Source organism: Alligator mississippiensis, chromosome 15 (assembly GCF_030867095.1).
Source record: "Alligator mississippiensis isolate rAllMis1 chromosome 15, rAllMis1, whole genome shotgun sequence".
NCBI classification, from domain to species: Eukaryota; Metazoa; Chordata; order Crocodylia; family Alligatoridae; genus Alligator; species Alligator mississippiensis.
In genome coordinates this window covers 6471896-6485904 of record NC_081838.1, presented here as the reverse complement: position 1 = coordinate 6485904, position 14009 = coordinate 6471896, and the positions used below count along the sequence as shown (strand labels likewise).

The following is a 14009-nucleotide window of genomic DNA, read 5'->3' as shown; positions in this document are numbered from 1 at the left end:
CAACGGGGAAACTGGGTCCTGGCCTGCTCCTGCCCCAGGCACAGTGCCGCAGGCCCCAGTGCCATGCGCCCACCCCATGCCGCTAAGTCAAGAACAAGGCAGCACCTCCCCCTTTATAAATATTATTATTTAAAAAAGAAACCCCAAGTCCCCCGAGTGCCAGAGATGTCTCGGTGCACCCCGTGCCCACAGCAGGGGAAGGAGGGACCCACACCCACAGGCCGCGCAGTCGGTGCCATCCTTGGGGACAGCTTGTTCTCTGTCCGGGAGCCGGCGTGGGCTCGGCTGCAGGGGCAGCGCCGGGAGTCCCACAGGGGCAGCGGGGTCCAGTCCTGGTCAGTGCAACAGCAGGGCCGGGCCAAGGGGAGCCCTGTGGCTCAAGCTCCGGCATGGGGAGGCCCCGTGGGCAGGCAATGCAGCCCCTGGGAGGTGGCTACTGGTGGTCATCCAGCTGCTGCAGCAGCGTCCGGCGCCGCTTCTCCAGCTCGCCTTCGCTGGGCTCACTCTCCGACGTGTCCCAGCCGCTCTGCGGGCAGGGGGCAGGGCTCAGGGCAGGCCCCGGGCTGCGCCCCCGCCCCGGCCCCCGCCCGCACTCACGCTCACCTTCATCCGCCGCAGGCTGCGTTTGGGCGAGCGGCGCCGCGGCTCCACGCGCTCCGGCTCGGGCTCCAGGGCCAGTTCGGGCTCAGGCTCCCGCCGGCCCTTCTCCCGCTCCCGCTCGGCCCCACTCTCAGGGCTGTCCTGTAACACACATATCACCATGGGGCACATGTGGCACACACCGCCAAGGCCCAGGGGGAGGCTGGGGACCCTCACCCTGTACCCCCGCCCCCCACCACCCCCTGCCGGCGTCACCCACCGATTTGTGTCTCTTCTTCTTGCTTTTCTTTTTCTGTTTCTTGGACTTCCGGGAGCTGTGATCTGGGGTTAGGGCAAGGGGTCAGCGTTGGCCTGACCCTGAGCAGCCCCCCAACACCCTGCCCTCTTCATGCCAGCACCGCGGGGTGAAGGAGACAGCACTCGGCCAGGCCATGCACACAGGCAGGGACGATGGGGCACAGGCCCCTGGCTATGTGGGCATAGGCAGCTCCCCCAAATCCCCAGCCCCTGGGGCACCAGACAGCCGCCCCCCGCATTACAAAGACCCAGGCCCCCACGGACCTGAGGCGGGCGAGGAGGAGGCGTCAGAGCCCGAGTCCGAGTGGTTCCTCCTCTTGCGCTTGGGTGCGCGGTGATGCTGCTCGTCTGGCTCCGAGTCAGAGCCCTGCAGCCGCAGGGGGGGCGATGGTCCCAGCCCCCGCTCCCCCACTGCCCCGCCCTGCAGGGGGCAGCCAGGCCTCAGCTTGGGGGGCTCTGGGGACCCCCCCATTAGCACCTCCCTAGGGCCTACTTACACCTCCCCGCCACAGCCAGGAGAGGGGAAAGGGTCACTGGCCAGGCACCCCCCCCCCCCCCCCCCCCCGCCATTCCTGGGGGGTCCAAGACAAGGGCTCTGCACCCCAGAACCGCCCCCACGGAGCCCTCCCAGCTGGTGCCCCCCACTCACAGCTGGTGGGCGCTTGCGGTGGTGCTTCTTGCCCTTCTTGTTGTGCTTCTTGGCCTTGGCGTGGGAGTGCTGGCACTCAGTCTGGGGGGAGCAGGAGGCCATCACACTGGTGACACCCAGGTGACACCCCCCACCTGCCTGTGTAACAGCCTGGACACGCCAGCATGTGATGAGCACCCTCAAGGAAATCCCCCCCAACCAAAAATGGAGATGACCCCCCCCCGCGCCAAGACATGACACAGGTGCCATCAGGAAGAGCAGACCCTGCCCCCCCCTCTCCCCCCTGCATGTGGCCACCTCCCCAAGCAAACTGAACCCCCGTCCAAGCCGTGCATTACAACAGCCCCCACCTTGAAACACATGTACATGCACACACTTTTTTTTTTACTACCCCAACCCCCAAAATCAAAACCCCTCCTGATGCCCGCTCCCCAACACCATGAGGACCAGCCACAGGCAGTTGTGTGCATTCTTGTCCCCAAAATTGTCTGGCTATGGACACTTCCCCCCCACCCCCAACGAATGGTTCAGACACCTCTGGATAAGAGCACTCCCCTCCTGCCAGCCCCCAGTGTTGGGGGTCAGACACCCTTGGCCCCCCAACCTTCAAAGTGTGTGTGTGTGTGTGTTCACGTGTGTGTGTATACACCAGCACACTCCCCAACACAGCCCTGTGTGGCTGTGTAGTGCCACCCTGCCGCCGTGGCACTGCTCCGCTCACCTCCAGCACCTGGATGAACTCGCGGAAGAGGCGTATCCGCTCTGACTCCAGCGTGATCTGCTCGAAGGCCGTGTCGCATACGAAGCGCTCGCGCACCTGCGGGACCCACAGCTCGGGCAGGGGCAGGAGCAGGGGCAGTACCCCCCCCCCCAGCAACCCCCTCCAGCCCCATGCCCACCCCTGCGGTATGGTGCTAGTGGGAGCTGGGGCAGCGTGGCCCACCTGGGCCCTTCCTCAGCAGGCACAGGGCGCCGGCTCTCTGCAAACCCAGGCAGCAGCGGCTCCAGGCCGGCACCCAGGGCTGGGGGCATCCCAGTGGCTGAGCACAGGGGCAGGGGCTGCACAACCCCCCTGGGGTGGGCACCTCGTCCCACGTGACGCCAGGCTCCAGTGGCGGGGCCGCCTGCTTTAGCATGCTCTTGAAGGCCGCCTCACGCCGCCGCAGCTTCCGCGCCTCCTCCTTCTCCCGCTCCCGCTCCCGCGCCTCTGCCTTCTCCAGCAGCTGCAGGGCAGGCACCGAAGGGTTAACGCCGGGCCCGATCCAGGGGCCGCACCCCATGCTGGGGCCCCCGCGATGCCCCACGGGGCCCCCAGTCAAGGTCAAGGATGCTGGTGCCTGCAGCTTGGGGGCTGGCGGTGGGGGGGAGGTCTTGCCCCAGCACCCCCTCCCTCGCCACCCCCCACCTACGCTGTTGAAGGTGAGCTTGATGTTGCCGGCGTCCAGCGTGGCCGCCCGCTTGTCGAAGCTGATGACGTGTGCAAAGTCCTCGAAGGTCGTGTTCACCTCCACGCTGAAGCTGCGGTCCTGCCGGGCAACCCCTGAGCATCAGCCGTGTCCCCCAGCCCCAAAGCCAGTCCTCCGTGGGCCGTGTTTGCCTTCCCCCAGCACTCAAATGCAGCTGCCCCTGGGGTAGGGTGCAGGGGACAGCAGCCTCATCCCTGGCTGTGGGCAATGGGATGCAGAGAGCAGCCCCCTGGGGGGCTGGCACAGGGGCAGGAGGGGGGCAGATGGAGCTTGGGGCGCCCCCAGGCCACAGGCAGGGGCTGCTGAGCCCTCACTTTCAGGATGTCCTTGATGATCTTCTTCTCATCGTGGAAACGTGCCTTGAGATCCTCCACGTAGAACTTGAAGAGGTCCAGCGGCGTGGAGCCTGCAAGCAGGGGGAGCCGGGGTCACATGCCCAGCCGGCACGGAGGCCAGGGTCCATCCCGCTGGGCACCCCTCCGCCCCCTGCTCCCGGGGCAGTCCTGCGGCACCGTGGCGAGAACCCAGGAGTCTGGGCTCCCCATCAAGGTGCAGGAGGGCACCGCCACCCCCCACGTCCTCACCGGGCTGCCCCAGCATGTTGGCGAAGCGGGCGTCGGTGCTGAGTGCCGGGTACAGCTCCATCCAGGTGGACATGGAGTGCAGCTGCCCCTTGTCGTGCAGCTCGTCCAGGAAGGCCTGGCAAGAAGCAGCTCGTTATTCTACGATAGAGCGAGAGAGAACCTGGGCATCAGCCCCTCCCGCGGCCACACGCTGTCCCCATGGAGGCTGGGGACCGTGCTGGGGGAGGCAAAGGGGCCGTGGGCATCATGGGGCCAAGGCCATGCCACGCAGTGCAGGCGAGAGCCGGGCACCAGAGGCTCTGGGTCGGGGCAGAGCAGGCCGGGCAATGTCCTGTGCCAGAGCACAGGGGCAGGGCCGGTGGCTCCTGGCCAACTGCACCCGGCAGCATGCAGCAGGCAGTGCCCTTTGCTCTGCCAGCTGCCACCAGCCCCCTGGCGGCTGCCGAAGGAACAGGTCCCGACACCCTTGGCCACAGCCCCGACTTCAGAACAGGGAAGGGGCCAGCTCGCCCACCACGGTGCCAGACCGAGCACCCCGGTGCCTGGACCCCCAGCCTGGTGCCACACGCCCGGCTGCCTCCCAGGGGGTGCAGGCCCCAGGGCCCCCAGCATGGCCCGGGGCTACCTGGAAGGCCTCGCGATTCTTGCGCTGCTGACGCCTTTCACGCAGCCGTGTCTTCTCCTTCTCCTCCTCCTCCTCCCGCTCCAGCGTGCGGATGTGCTCCTCAAAGCAGATCAGTGCGTCCTCCTTGTCCATGTCTGCAAGAGGCCCCGGGGTCAGGGGGCAGGGGCCGCGCTGGCGTGGTGTCCCGGGGCGGGTGCTGAGTGACTGCAGGGCTGGGGGAGGCATGGGGACACCTGGGTTCTCTCCCATGCTCCGGGAGGGCGGCAGGGGGGGGATAAGGGTGGGAGCACGGGGGAGCTACAAGGCAAAGATTGTCTCCCAGCTCTGGGAGAGGCACAGGGGCCTGACGGGTTAAGCCAGGACGCCTGGATTTTGTCCCCTGGCTGCGGGCGCAGAAAGGGGCAGGCACAGCGTGGTGTGGCATGGCAGCACCCCCGCAGCGGGGGCACGGGCCGGGCTGGGGCTGCCCTCACTCTGCAAGTCCTCGTCCTCTGCAAAGGTGGGATTGTCCATCAGGTACTGCTGGGCCTCGGACCAGGTGGTCTGGAAGCTGACGTTGCTCATGCTATCCAGGATGTTCTTCAGTGCCTGGATGTTGCGCTTGCGCAGCTGCTTGGCATGTTCCTGCGCACGAGACAGGGCGCATCAGACGCCCTCGCGCATGGCCACCCTGCCCGGCATGCTACGGGCCCTACCCAGCTCCTCTCCATCCACCACCGGCCCAGTTGGGGCCACTCTCCAGCCCAGGCCGAGAGTCCCAGGTCTGCTCCCCCCACCGAGCTGCATTAGCACCAGGAGTTGTGGGTCCAACCCCCAAGAGGGCTGGGACGAGACCCCTGCACCACGCCAGATGCCCTAGAAACATGTATACACGCCAGGTGTGGAGCAGATGCCCACAGCAGCAAAATGTTTCCTCGTTACATGGAAAGGGACCACATGAGGGGCAGGTGGTGCCAGCCTGCTCAACCAGGACCCTGCTGCCTTGTCGGGGTGGCAGGGGGAGGCCCAGGCCCCAGGCTATGTCCCCAGTGGTCCAGCTGTGTTGCGGCTCACCGACACTGCTCTGCAGTGCAGACCCCAGCCCAGCCCCCAGCGACCACTCAATGCTCCTGGCCTCACACCTCTGAGCCCCAGAGTAGCTCCTATGCTGCAGCCTGGCGCTGGGCGCTCAAGCCCGCTCTGCCACCTGGTACAGGGCACCATTGCTGCTCTGTGGCCCTGGAGCCCATGGCTGTGCCCGATGAGGACTCGTGCTGCCTGATACTTGTCACAGATCCTCCAGGCCATGCATGAGCTGCCAGCAGCGCCGCCCCCAGCACGACGCACCCAGCGACAAGGAGCCCTGCTCTCCTGGCCCAAGCGGCTCCCACCTGCAGCCAGGGCTGCACGGGTCCCACCCCTACCTTCTCCTTCTTGGCCAGAAAGAAGAGGACGTCATCGTAGATCTCCTTGCGGTCACGCTCTGGGACCACAGCCCAGACCTCCAGCTCCCCAAACATCTGCTCAGCTTTCCTGCGGGCGGGGGGGGACACACGGACCGGGAGGGTTACGGCACCGGCTCCTCCGGACACAGCTGTGGGGCACAGCAGCGCTTCCCGGCCCGTGTCTGGTCAATGCAGGAGGGGCACGGCTCTGTGCTGGCCTCCCGGCCCGCGCACATGGGGGAGGCCAACAGAGGCACCACAGCAGCCCCTACCTTCTGGTATGCTCCCCACCCAGGCCGAGCCATGCATCAGCCCCTCAGAGCCACCCCAGAGTCCCCCCAGCCCTGGGCTGCATGCAGGCCATGACACCCCTTGCTCCAGCATGGCCCCCACAAACCCTGGCCCCAGAGGGGGACGCAGCACCCGAGCCGCGCTGCCCCCCACCTGTAGCGGGTGGTGGAGCTCATGCGCTCGTGCTGCTCCAGGAACCGCTGCAGTTCCTCCCGGGCCTCCTTGGCCCGGAGCCGCGCCTCCTCCTTCTCCTCCTTCTCGCGTTGGGCCTTGTAGGCGTTGAAGGCCTGCTTCTTCTCGCTCAGCTTGGGCAGGGCGCTGGGCACAGAGCAGACGGGCGGGCTGGAGGAGCGGCCCCATCGCCAGCCTCCGGAAAGGGGCTGGCGCCGACAGGCCGGGGCCAGCCAGCTCCAGCAACGGGCAGAGAGAGGAGACGCTGCAGAGAACAGGGCAGGGGCGCTGGCTGCTGGGGGGAGCGGCACCGGGCTCCACCAGCCCCAACCTGGCCCAGCAGGGGGCACCGGCCGCAGGGGGGGGCAGTGCCCGGCATCCCCCCACTGGGGGTGCCGCGCTCCAGATCGGGGGCCAGGGCTGGCACGCGGGGGCTGGGCTGGCACCTACCTGTACCGCAGGTCATTGATGATCATCTTCATGGCCTGCTCCCACGATGCATTGGAAGCGACGCCCTGCAACAGAGGCACGGGTCAGTGGCACCAGCCCCCACGGCCACAGTCCCCCATGGCCATGGCCCCCCATGGCTCCGGGTACCTTGTCCTTCAGCAGGTCCTTGAACGCCTGCTTGGCCTCCTCCTTGGTGCTCCAGCTGCCGGCACTCGGCATCGCGTCCCCACGCTCATCCTCCTCCCGCCGGCTGGGGTCGGCACTGGCCAGGAAAAGAACGCGGTGTCGGGCGCAGGGCTGTGGGGGCCAGGGCAGCCCCCAGGCTCGGTGGAGCTGGAGGGAAGAAGCCACCCTGGTCCCCAGGGCAGGTGGGACCCAGGCTGGAATTGCCCCCAGGGAAGGGCTGGATGCGGGGCAGCTGGGGCTGCCCCAGCTGCCAGTAGCCCCGTGGCAGGTGCTCAGGCTCCTCCATGACCCCCATGCCTCCCCACCTGCCAGCCACGTCCTCCTGCAGCGGCATGACCTCCTCTGGGGTTTCGGCCACGGCCCCTAGTGCCAGCGGCTCCTGCTCATCTGCAGCTGTGGCCTCCGTGTCCGTGGTGGCAGCTGAGGACAGGGACGGGCTGGAGGCGGCAGATGGCGTCTCCTGCTGCTTCCTGGAGGGGGGGGATGTGAGCACCGAGGTGATGGGGCAGTCGCTCCAGCAGCCCCTGAGCTCACACCCCTGCTCCGTGGCGCCCTCCCCTGCCCCCCCGCATCAGCCACTCACCCGGCCTCCTCCTCCTCTTTGATCAAGGCTGCAAAACAAGATCCCACCTGTTATGCTGATGCCCACGGCTGCCCCCATGCCCGAGAGCCCAGCTCCCCCCCAGCACGGCCCCATACCCTCCAGCTCATCCAGGTCCCGGGGCTTGGTCCAGCGCGACTCCTTGCTCTGGGCGTTGTAGTAATAGGACTTGCCTGTGTCCGACTTGTACTCGCGCCAGGGGCACTGGGACAGCAGCAGCTGCAGGAGCAGGCATGAGCTGGGGACCTGCTCTGCAGGGAGATGCGGGGCTGCCCCCCGGGCCCTGCTCTCCGCGGCCCCTACCTCTGCTTTGGACTTGAGATCGTCCGGCTTCTCCCAGGTGGACTGCTTGGAGTCGCAGTTGTAGTAGTAGGTGCGCCCGTCGGGGGCCTTATGCTCAGTCCAGGGAGGCTTCTGGGCCGAGGCGAGGGGTCAGCACCACCCAGCCTGGCCCCCGGGCAGCACCCTGCAGCAGGGACTGCTCTGCCCACCCCAGCAACGGACCCAATCCTGATCCCAACCACAACGATAGGCCCAAATCCTGCTGCCACACCCAGTCAAGGGGTCCTGAGCTCCATCCATTGGAGCCCTCCCAGCAGGACCAGACACAGCTGCTCCCTCATTTTTTTTTACTCCAAAGGGTTCATTTGGGCCCCGACAGGACCCCTCAGCTGTATGGGGCCCCCATACTGCTCCCGGGGCATTCCCGCTCCCACCTACCTTGCGGGACAGGTCGCGGGCCGGAGAGCTGCTGCCCGTCACGCTCTGCTGCACCGCAGCCACCAAGGGGTTCAGGAGCTGCCGGCGCCGGAGCCCAGTCAGCCCCAAATCACCCCAGCCCGGCCACTGCCCCTGACCCAGCCCCCACCTCCTGGTCCTGCTAACACCCCCGACCTGGACCCTAGCCCCCTCCCCAGACCTATTCATGCCCCCAACCCAGCCCCCAGCCCGGCTGGTGCCCCCAACCTGGACCCCAACTCCACTAATGACCCTGACCCAGACCTCAGCCTGGCCAGTGCCCCGTACGCAGCCCCCCTCAGACCTGCTAATGCCCCTGACCCACCCCCCATCCCAGCTAATGCCCCCAACGCAGACCCCAGCCCAGCTGGTGCCCCCAACCGAGACTCCAGCCCCCCTCAGCCCTGCTAATACCCCTGACCTGGACTCTAGCCCTGGGCCCTCTGCCCCCTCCCAGACCTGCAGCCCCCCGGGATCCCAGGGGATGAAGTGGGGCAGGGGGCCACAGGCTGACAGGGGGCAGTGACTCACCGCGGGAGCCGGCTGGGCTGGAGGGGCTGGAAAGCAAGAGCTGGAGGTGACTGGGGCGCACGGCAGGAAGCCAGGGCGGGAGCTGAGCCCCAGCACTGCAACCTCAGCACCGGGCCAGGGTGGAACCAGGGGCCGTGACATCTCGCCTCCCTCCCCACCACGGTCCCCCCCACAGCAGGCTGCTGCCCCGCTGCCCCTTGTGGGGTGCACCCCGTCTCCCTGCCTTGGATCCGCTCCCACCCCTGCATCAGCTCTCCCCCCAAGGCCCCGGGCCGCCCCAGGTACTCACCCCCAAGGGGCTCTGTCCCGGGAGCCGCCTGCCAAAAAAGAAACGGGGCTGTGACCCAAGGAGGCGGCAGCTCAGACTCAGCCGGGCAGCAAGGCCAGTCCCCCCACGCCTGAGGCCTGGTGCCGGCTGGGGGAAACTGAGGTACTAGGGTGCAGTTCCCATGTCTCTGCTTTGCCCCACCCAGGACTCATCCCTCTGGAGCCCACTCTCCTGCCGGGGGGGAACCCAGGAGTCCTAGCTCCCAGCCCCCACAAGACCCCACCCTTTGCCGGCGCTGGAGACAGACCCTGAGGTCCTGGCTCAGAGACCTCCTGTGCCAGGATGTGGGGGGCCCCCCACCCCATGGCCTCCATGGGGCAAGAGCAGCCCAGGGATGCTCACCGCTCTGGGCACAGGGACGGGGCCGGCAGGCACCCCCGGCATCAGCATCCCCGGCATCAAGGGCGGCACCATGGCTGGCATCTAGGGTGCAGAGCAGGTGAGGGGGGACCAGGGCAGCCCCGGAGGCACTGGGTGCAGGGCTTTGCCAATGCCTTCTACTGCACCCCCAGTCGACCCCACGGCCAGATGCGGGCAAGACCCCCCGGTGTGGGGCCACAGGGGCTGCGGCCTCTGGCCCCCAGAGCTGTGCAGCCCAGCTCCCCCTGCCCCAGCTTTCTCCCCACCCCGCGATCCAGAGCAGAACCCAGGACCTCGGCATTGTTTCCCCCCCCTTGGCTGCTCTAACCACTGCCCCATGCTCCCCACAGTGTGGGGGTGCAGGTGCCGGCGGTGTTACCTGTCCCATAGGCGGGGGCGCTGTCATGGGTGGCATCATCGGCGGCATCAGGCCAGGGGGCATGGGGGGTACGGCAGGCGGCCGTGGCCCCAATGGGGGTAGCCCCATCGGAGGGAAAGGGGGCGGCATCCCCGGGGGAGGCATCTAGGAGCATGAGAGGCCACCCGTCATGGCCAGTGGGCACAGGCTGCGTCTGTGCCAGTGTGTAGCCCCCATGCACAGCCCCCGTGCTCTGGGCAGGCTCCAGTGTGAGGTGTGACAGGCATGGGTGCAGCTCACCCACGCTTCAGGTAGGATCTGCTGCACCATGGCCACCGCATGTGCCTACATGGGGCTGGTGCAGCTGCATCGCATTTGCACGGGGGGCTGGTGTCACTGCGCCACATTTGCATGGGGTGGTGGGGCTGGTGTCACTGCGCCGCATTCATGTGGGAGGCTGGTGTCACTATGCCGCATTTGCATAGGAGTTTGGCACCACTACACTGCATTCGCACGGGGGGTCAGCACCACTATGCCACATTCGCACGGGGGTTCGGCGCCACTATGCTGCATTCACATGGGGGTTCGGTACCACTATGCTGCATTCACATGGGGGGTTCGGCGCTACATTCGCACGGGGGCTCGGCACTACTATGCCACATTTGCACAGGGGTTCGGCGCCACTACGCTGCATTCGCACGGGGGTTTGGCGCCACTACGCCGCATTCCCACGGGGGGTTGGTGCTGCTACGCCGCATTTGCACAGGGGTTCGGCGCCACTACGCTGCATTCGCACGGGGGGCTGGCACTACCCCGCAGGTTTGCACAAGTGCTTTGCCCCTGCAGCTGGAAGGCGGCCAAGGCTCTTGTGTGCATCCAGCACCAGCCTGGGGCCGCCCGGGCTCTGGGGCGCGCAGGGCAGGGGTCGCAGTGGCGCAGGCGTGGAGCACAGGTGACTTACGAAGGGCGGTGGCATCATGGGGGGGGCGCTGGGGAACGGGGCCGGCTGCCCTGAGGGGCCGCTGCCGGATTCGGGAGCCGACTGCCAACAGCACAGAGAGAAAACCAGTGAGGGGGACGGGGTGGGGAAAGCTGCCATGGGCAGGGCCAGACACCTGGGTCCCATCCTGCCCAGGGGCCGGGACAGGCGGGCGGCCGTGCCGCACGGTGCTCCCTGGCAGCGGGCGCAGCCCTTACGGCCTGCCGGGGGCGGCACTGGCCTAGGGGAACCCGCGGGAAACAAGCGGAGCCGGGCCACAACGGCCCCTCGGGCAGATGTGGGGGGCCGCGCTGGCTGCTCCACTGCACCGCCCCCCTCCCCCCCCGCTGCACTGCACTGCCCCATGCTGTACAGAGCGTGGGCCCACCTCTGCTACACCCTGCAGCCCCAGGCCACTGCACACTGCCGGCTGCGCCCCCTCCTCCACTGCACGTCGCTGTGCAACCCCCACCCCTGCTACACTGCGCAGCACGGCAGAGCCCCCCCCGCTACACTGCACTGCACTGCACTGCACTGCACAGTCCAGGGCAACTCCCCCACGCCACTGCAGGGCACTGCAACCCCCACGCCCACGGCCCAGCACCCCTCCCCCAGCGCACTGCAGGGCACTGCCCAGCCCCTCCCCCGGGCCGTGCAGCGTGGGGGCCATGCAGTGGTGCGGGGGGCGGTGCAGCGGCCGGGCGGGCCGGGCCGGGGGAGGAGAACAACAAAGCAGACGTTACCATGCCGGAGCCGCGGATCAGCTGGTCGCGGCGCACCCGGCAGTAAGAGCCGCTGCGATTGGCGGAGAGCGCGGGGCAGGGGGAGGGGACAGCCACCCCTTCCGTGCCAGTGCCGTGCAGTGTCGGGGAGGGGGCGGGGTCAGCCCAGTACATGCAGTGCCGGGGGGGTCCTCACCCCAGTACATGCAGTGCCTAGGGTGGGCATCAGTGCTTGGGGGGCACCCCCCGAGGGTGCAGTGCAAATCCGTGGCGGGACTTCTGGATCCTTTCCCTGCCATCGCGCCCCCGCCGCCCCCCATGCGGGGCTCGAACCCGCGGCCCCCGCACCCCTGGGCACCAGGCTGCGAAGTCCACCACCGGTCTGGCCGCACGCCGGCACGGTGCCCCTCCCCCCGTGGCCCCCATGCCAGGCCCCGGGCCACGCTGCCCGGAGGGGAAGGATCTGGCCCCTGCCGGCCCCGGCTGCAGAAGCCCCCCCTGGGGCTACGAGGTCTCATCCCCGCTGTGCCCACCACCAGCACGGGCACGGGGCAGGGACCTCATGCACCGCACACCCCAGACCGGGCGCCTCCTGCAGCCCCGGCTCAGCTGGGATTTGGCTCAGCGGGAAGGGATTGCATCCTGCACCCTCTGCGGGCAGGCAGAGCCGGGGATGGAGGAGGCGGAAGCAAGGCCGGCCCAGGCTGGCGACGGCGGGTGGCTAGACGTGGCCTCCCGCCCGCCCCAGGGGTTCCCAGCCCTAAGGCTGCAAGTAACTGGGTCACTTTTCGTCCCCAGACTAATCTCCAGCCCCTGCCTCGCGCGGAGCCCCAGCTGCTTGGCACAGCCACCAGACAGGCCGCTTCCAGCCTGCTGCTCTTCCCCTGCCGAGGCCTGGAGCCAGGACTGAGCTCCCAGAGGGATCGGAAAGTGCCTGTGGGCACTTCCCCGTGCGGGGTGGGAGAAGGGGCCGGGAGCTGGGACCCCACATCCCACCTGCGGAGAGGTGAGGAGACCCCGGCCTGGCGGCCATGGGACAGCTCCACTGGCTCACGGCCACCCCCACAGCCTGGGGGCCTGGTCCCCGACCGCCCACCTGTGCCCGGAGACGGGGTGGCTTTGTGCTGCAGACGAACCTGAACAGAAGCCAGTTTCCTTTGACACTCGTCCGTGTTTTTCACATGCATTTGGAGAGGAGGAAGCAGGTGGAGAGGGGAGAAGGGGGAGGTCCCAGACCGGCGCGGGCAGCAGACCGCGTGCATCCACGCAGCACGGCTCCGATGATGCCAAGGCTGGCGGGAAGCGTGTCCCCCGGCCGGCTGCTCTCGGTGCTGTCTGGCCGGGACAGCGAGGCTCTTCCCGACTGAAACGGGGCCACGACCCTGGCTCACTCTGCAGCCCAGCGCTGTGCTCAGGGTGGAACAGGCTGGCGGCTGATCCTGCTCGGGAAGAGATGGCTTGTCTCAATGGAGAGCACCTGCGGCAGGGACCTCCCTGCAGGGAAGAGGCCGGACCCCAGCAGAGATGGAGGAGCTCTGGGTGCCAGGGGAGCAGAGGCAGCCACTCCTGCAGGGAAGGGCACAAGCTTTCCGTTCCCCCCACGCACACTGGTAGGGGCCATTACCTTCACGGGGGAAGCTGGCGGGGTCAGGGCTGGTGCTAGGTGCCGGCAATGCCCACCTCCATCTCCTTGGAGGGCCGGCGGTCCCTGGCCAGCAGGGCCATCATGCTCTCCGCACGCAGCAGCAGGTTGCAGCCCAGGAAGACGATACCGAAGATGACAGTGAGGCAGAGCACACAGAGCACAGCCACCTGCACCACCTGCACACTGTGCTGGCTCCTCGCCTCGCTCCCCACCACGATGGCACAGCCGGTGCTGAGGAGCGAGGCCACAGTCGGGGCCTCGGCGGAGACGGTGCCATTCATCACAGAGCGGGTGAGGCTGGATGGGGCTTCGTTGCTTCCCCTCGGTGACCCAGGGGCTCTGGCACTGACCGCCAGACAGGCTCCCCCACGAGTGCCAGCAGAGCTGGGCTGCGGCTGCAGGTCAGCCACAGACGGGGAGGGTTTAAGTGATGTCAGGGAGCGCTGCTCCAGCCCAGCCCAGCCCTGCGGGGAACCAGCCGCTGGCACTGCAAGCAAGGCTCCTGCGGCAGTAGGGAAACAAACCCCCTCGGCCCCCAGGGAGGACAAGCTTCCCCTGCACTGAGTCTTCCACCCTGGTTGGGGTGGGGGGCACTGCGGCTGCCCCAGGGATGTGCCACTAGAGTTCCCTCCCGGGGCACTTGCCCCTGATTTGGGATGATGCCAGCTGGGTCATTCCCCCCTCCTCCCCCCCGCTCCAGGCAAGGGCTGCAGGTCAGCTGCATGTGGGACACCCCCCCACCCAGTCATCTTCAGTCATGGCTCCACCTGCTTCTTGCATGGAGAAGAACCAGCCCCACTGGCAGAAACCCCCGACCCTATGTGGCACTGACCCCAGCCAAGAGGGGCACTCCTGGGACCAGACAGGATCATTCGTGACTGCAATGACCTGCCAGGGCATTGGCTGGGGGTGGGGGGGATGGGACATGAGGCCAGGCCTGCATTTACCACACAGGGGCCACGTGAGTCTGAGCTAACACTGTGCCCCTTGCCAAGAAGAGCTCC

The 14009-nt window shown here is 67.8% G+C and overlaps 1 protein-coding gene and 1 long non-coding RNA gene across 5 annotated transcripts; one reads left to right on the top strand and one right to left on the bottom strand.

The window, feature by feature from the left end:
- Nucleotides 1-108: 108 nt before the first annotated feature.
- PRPF40B (pre-mRNA processing factor 40 homolog B) lies at nucleotides 109-12622 on the bottom strand. 4 transcript variants are annotated; one of them, XM_059718835.1, is made up of 27 exons: nucleotides 12497-12622; nucleotides 10621-10701; nucleotides 9681-9824; nucleotides 9284-9364; nucleotides 8903-8930; nucleotides 8614-8639; nucleotides 8065-8142; nucleotides 7648-7758; nucleotides 7443-7563; nucleotides 7327-7354; nucleotides 7049-7213; nucleotides 6705-6819; nucleotides 6558-6622; nucleotides 6090-6254; nucleotides 5625-5733; nucleotides 4695-4845; nucleotides 4222-4433; nucleotides 3597-3711; nucleotides 3327-3418; nucleotides 2956-3072; nucleotides 2632-2769; nucleotides 2268-2363; nucleotides 1547-1627; nucleotides 1162-1318; nucleotides 860-921; nucleotides 604-741; nucleotides 109-526 (listed from the first exon to the last, which is right to left on the bottom strand). In XM_059718835.1, exons 1-27 carry the CDS (start codon nucleotides 12620-12622, stop codon nucleotides 434-436), a joined length of 2895 nt encoding a protein of 964 aa, XP_059574818.1. In that variant the 3' UTR covers nucleotides 109-433. The 4 variants fall into 4 exon arrangements, with proteins under 4 accessions (XP_059574818.1, XP_019341989.1, XP_019341990.1 ...); XM_019486444.2 differs by lacking the exon at nucleotides 12497-12622 and adding an exon at nucleotides 11382-11455; XM_019486445.2 differs by lacking the exon at nucleotides 12497-12622 and adding an exon at nucleotides 11382-11455 and having other exon boundaries at nucleotides 7648-7755.
- On the top strand, nucleotides 11243-13186 carry LOC109282909 (uncharacterized). The gene is made up of 3 exons (XR_002089947.2): nucleotides 11243-11423; nucleotides 12159-12970; nucleotides 13104-13186. It is a non-coding gene; the product is annotated as an uncharacterized LOC109282909 (long non-coding RNA).
- The last annotated feature ends 823 nt before the right edge of the window (nucleotides 13187-14009 follow it).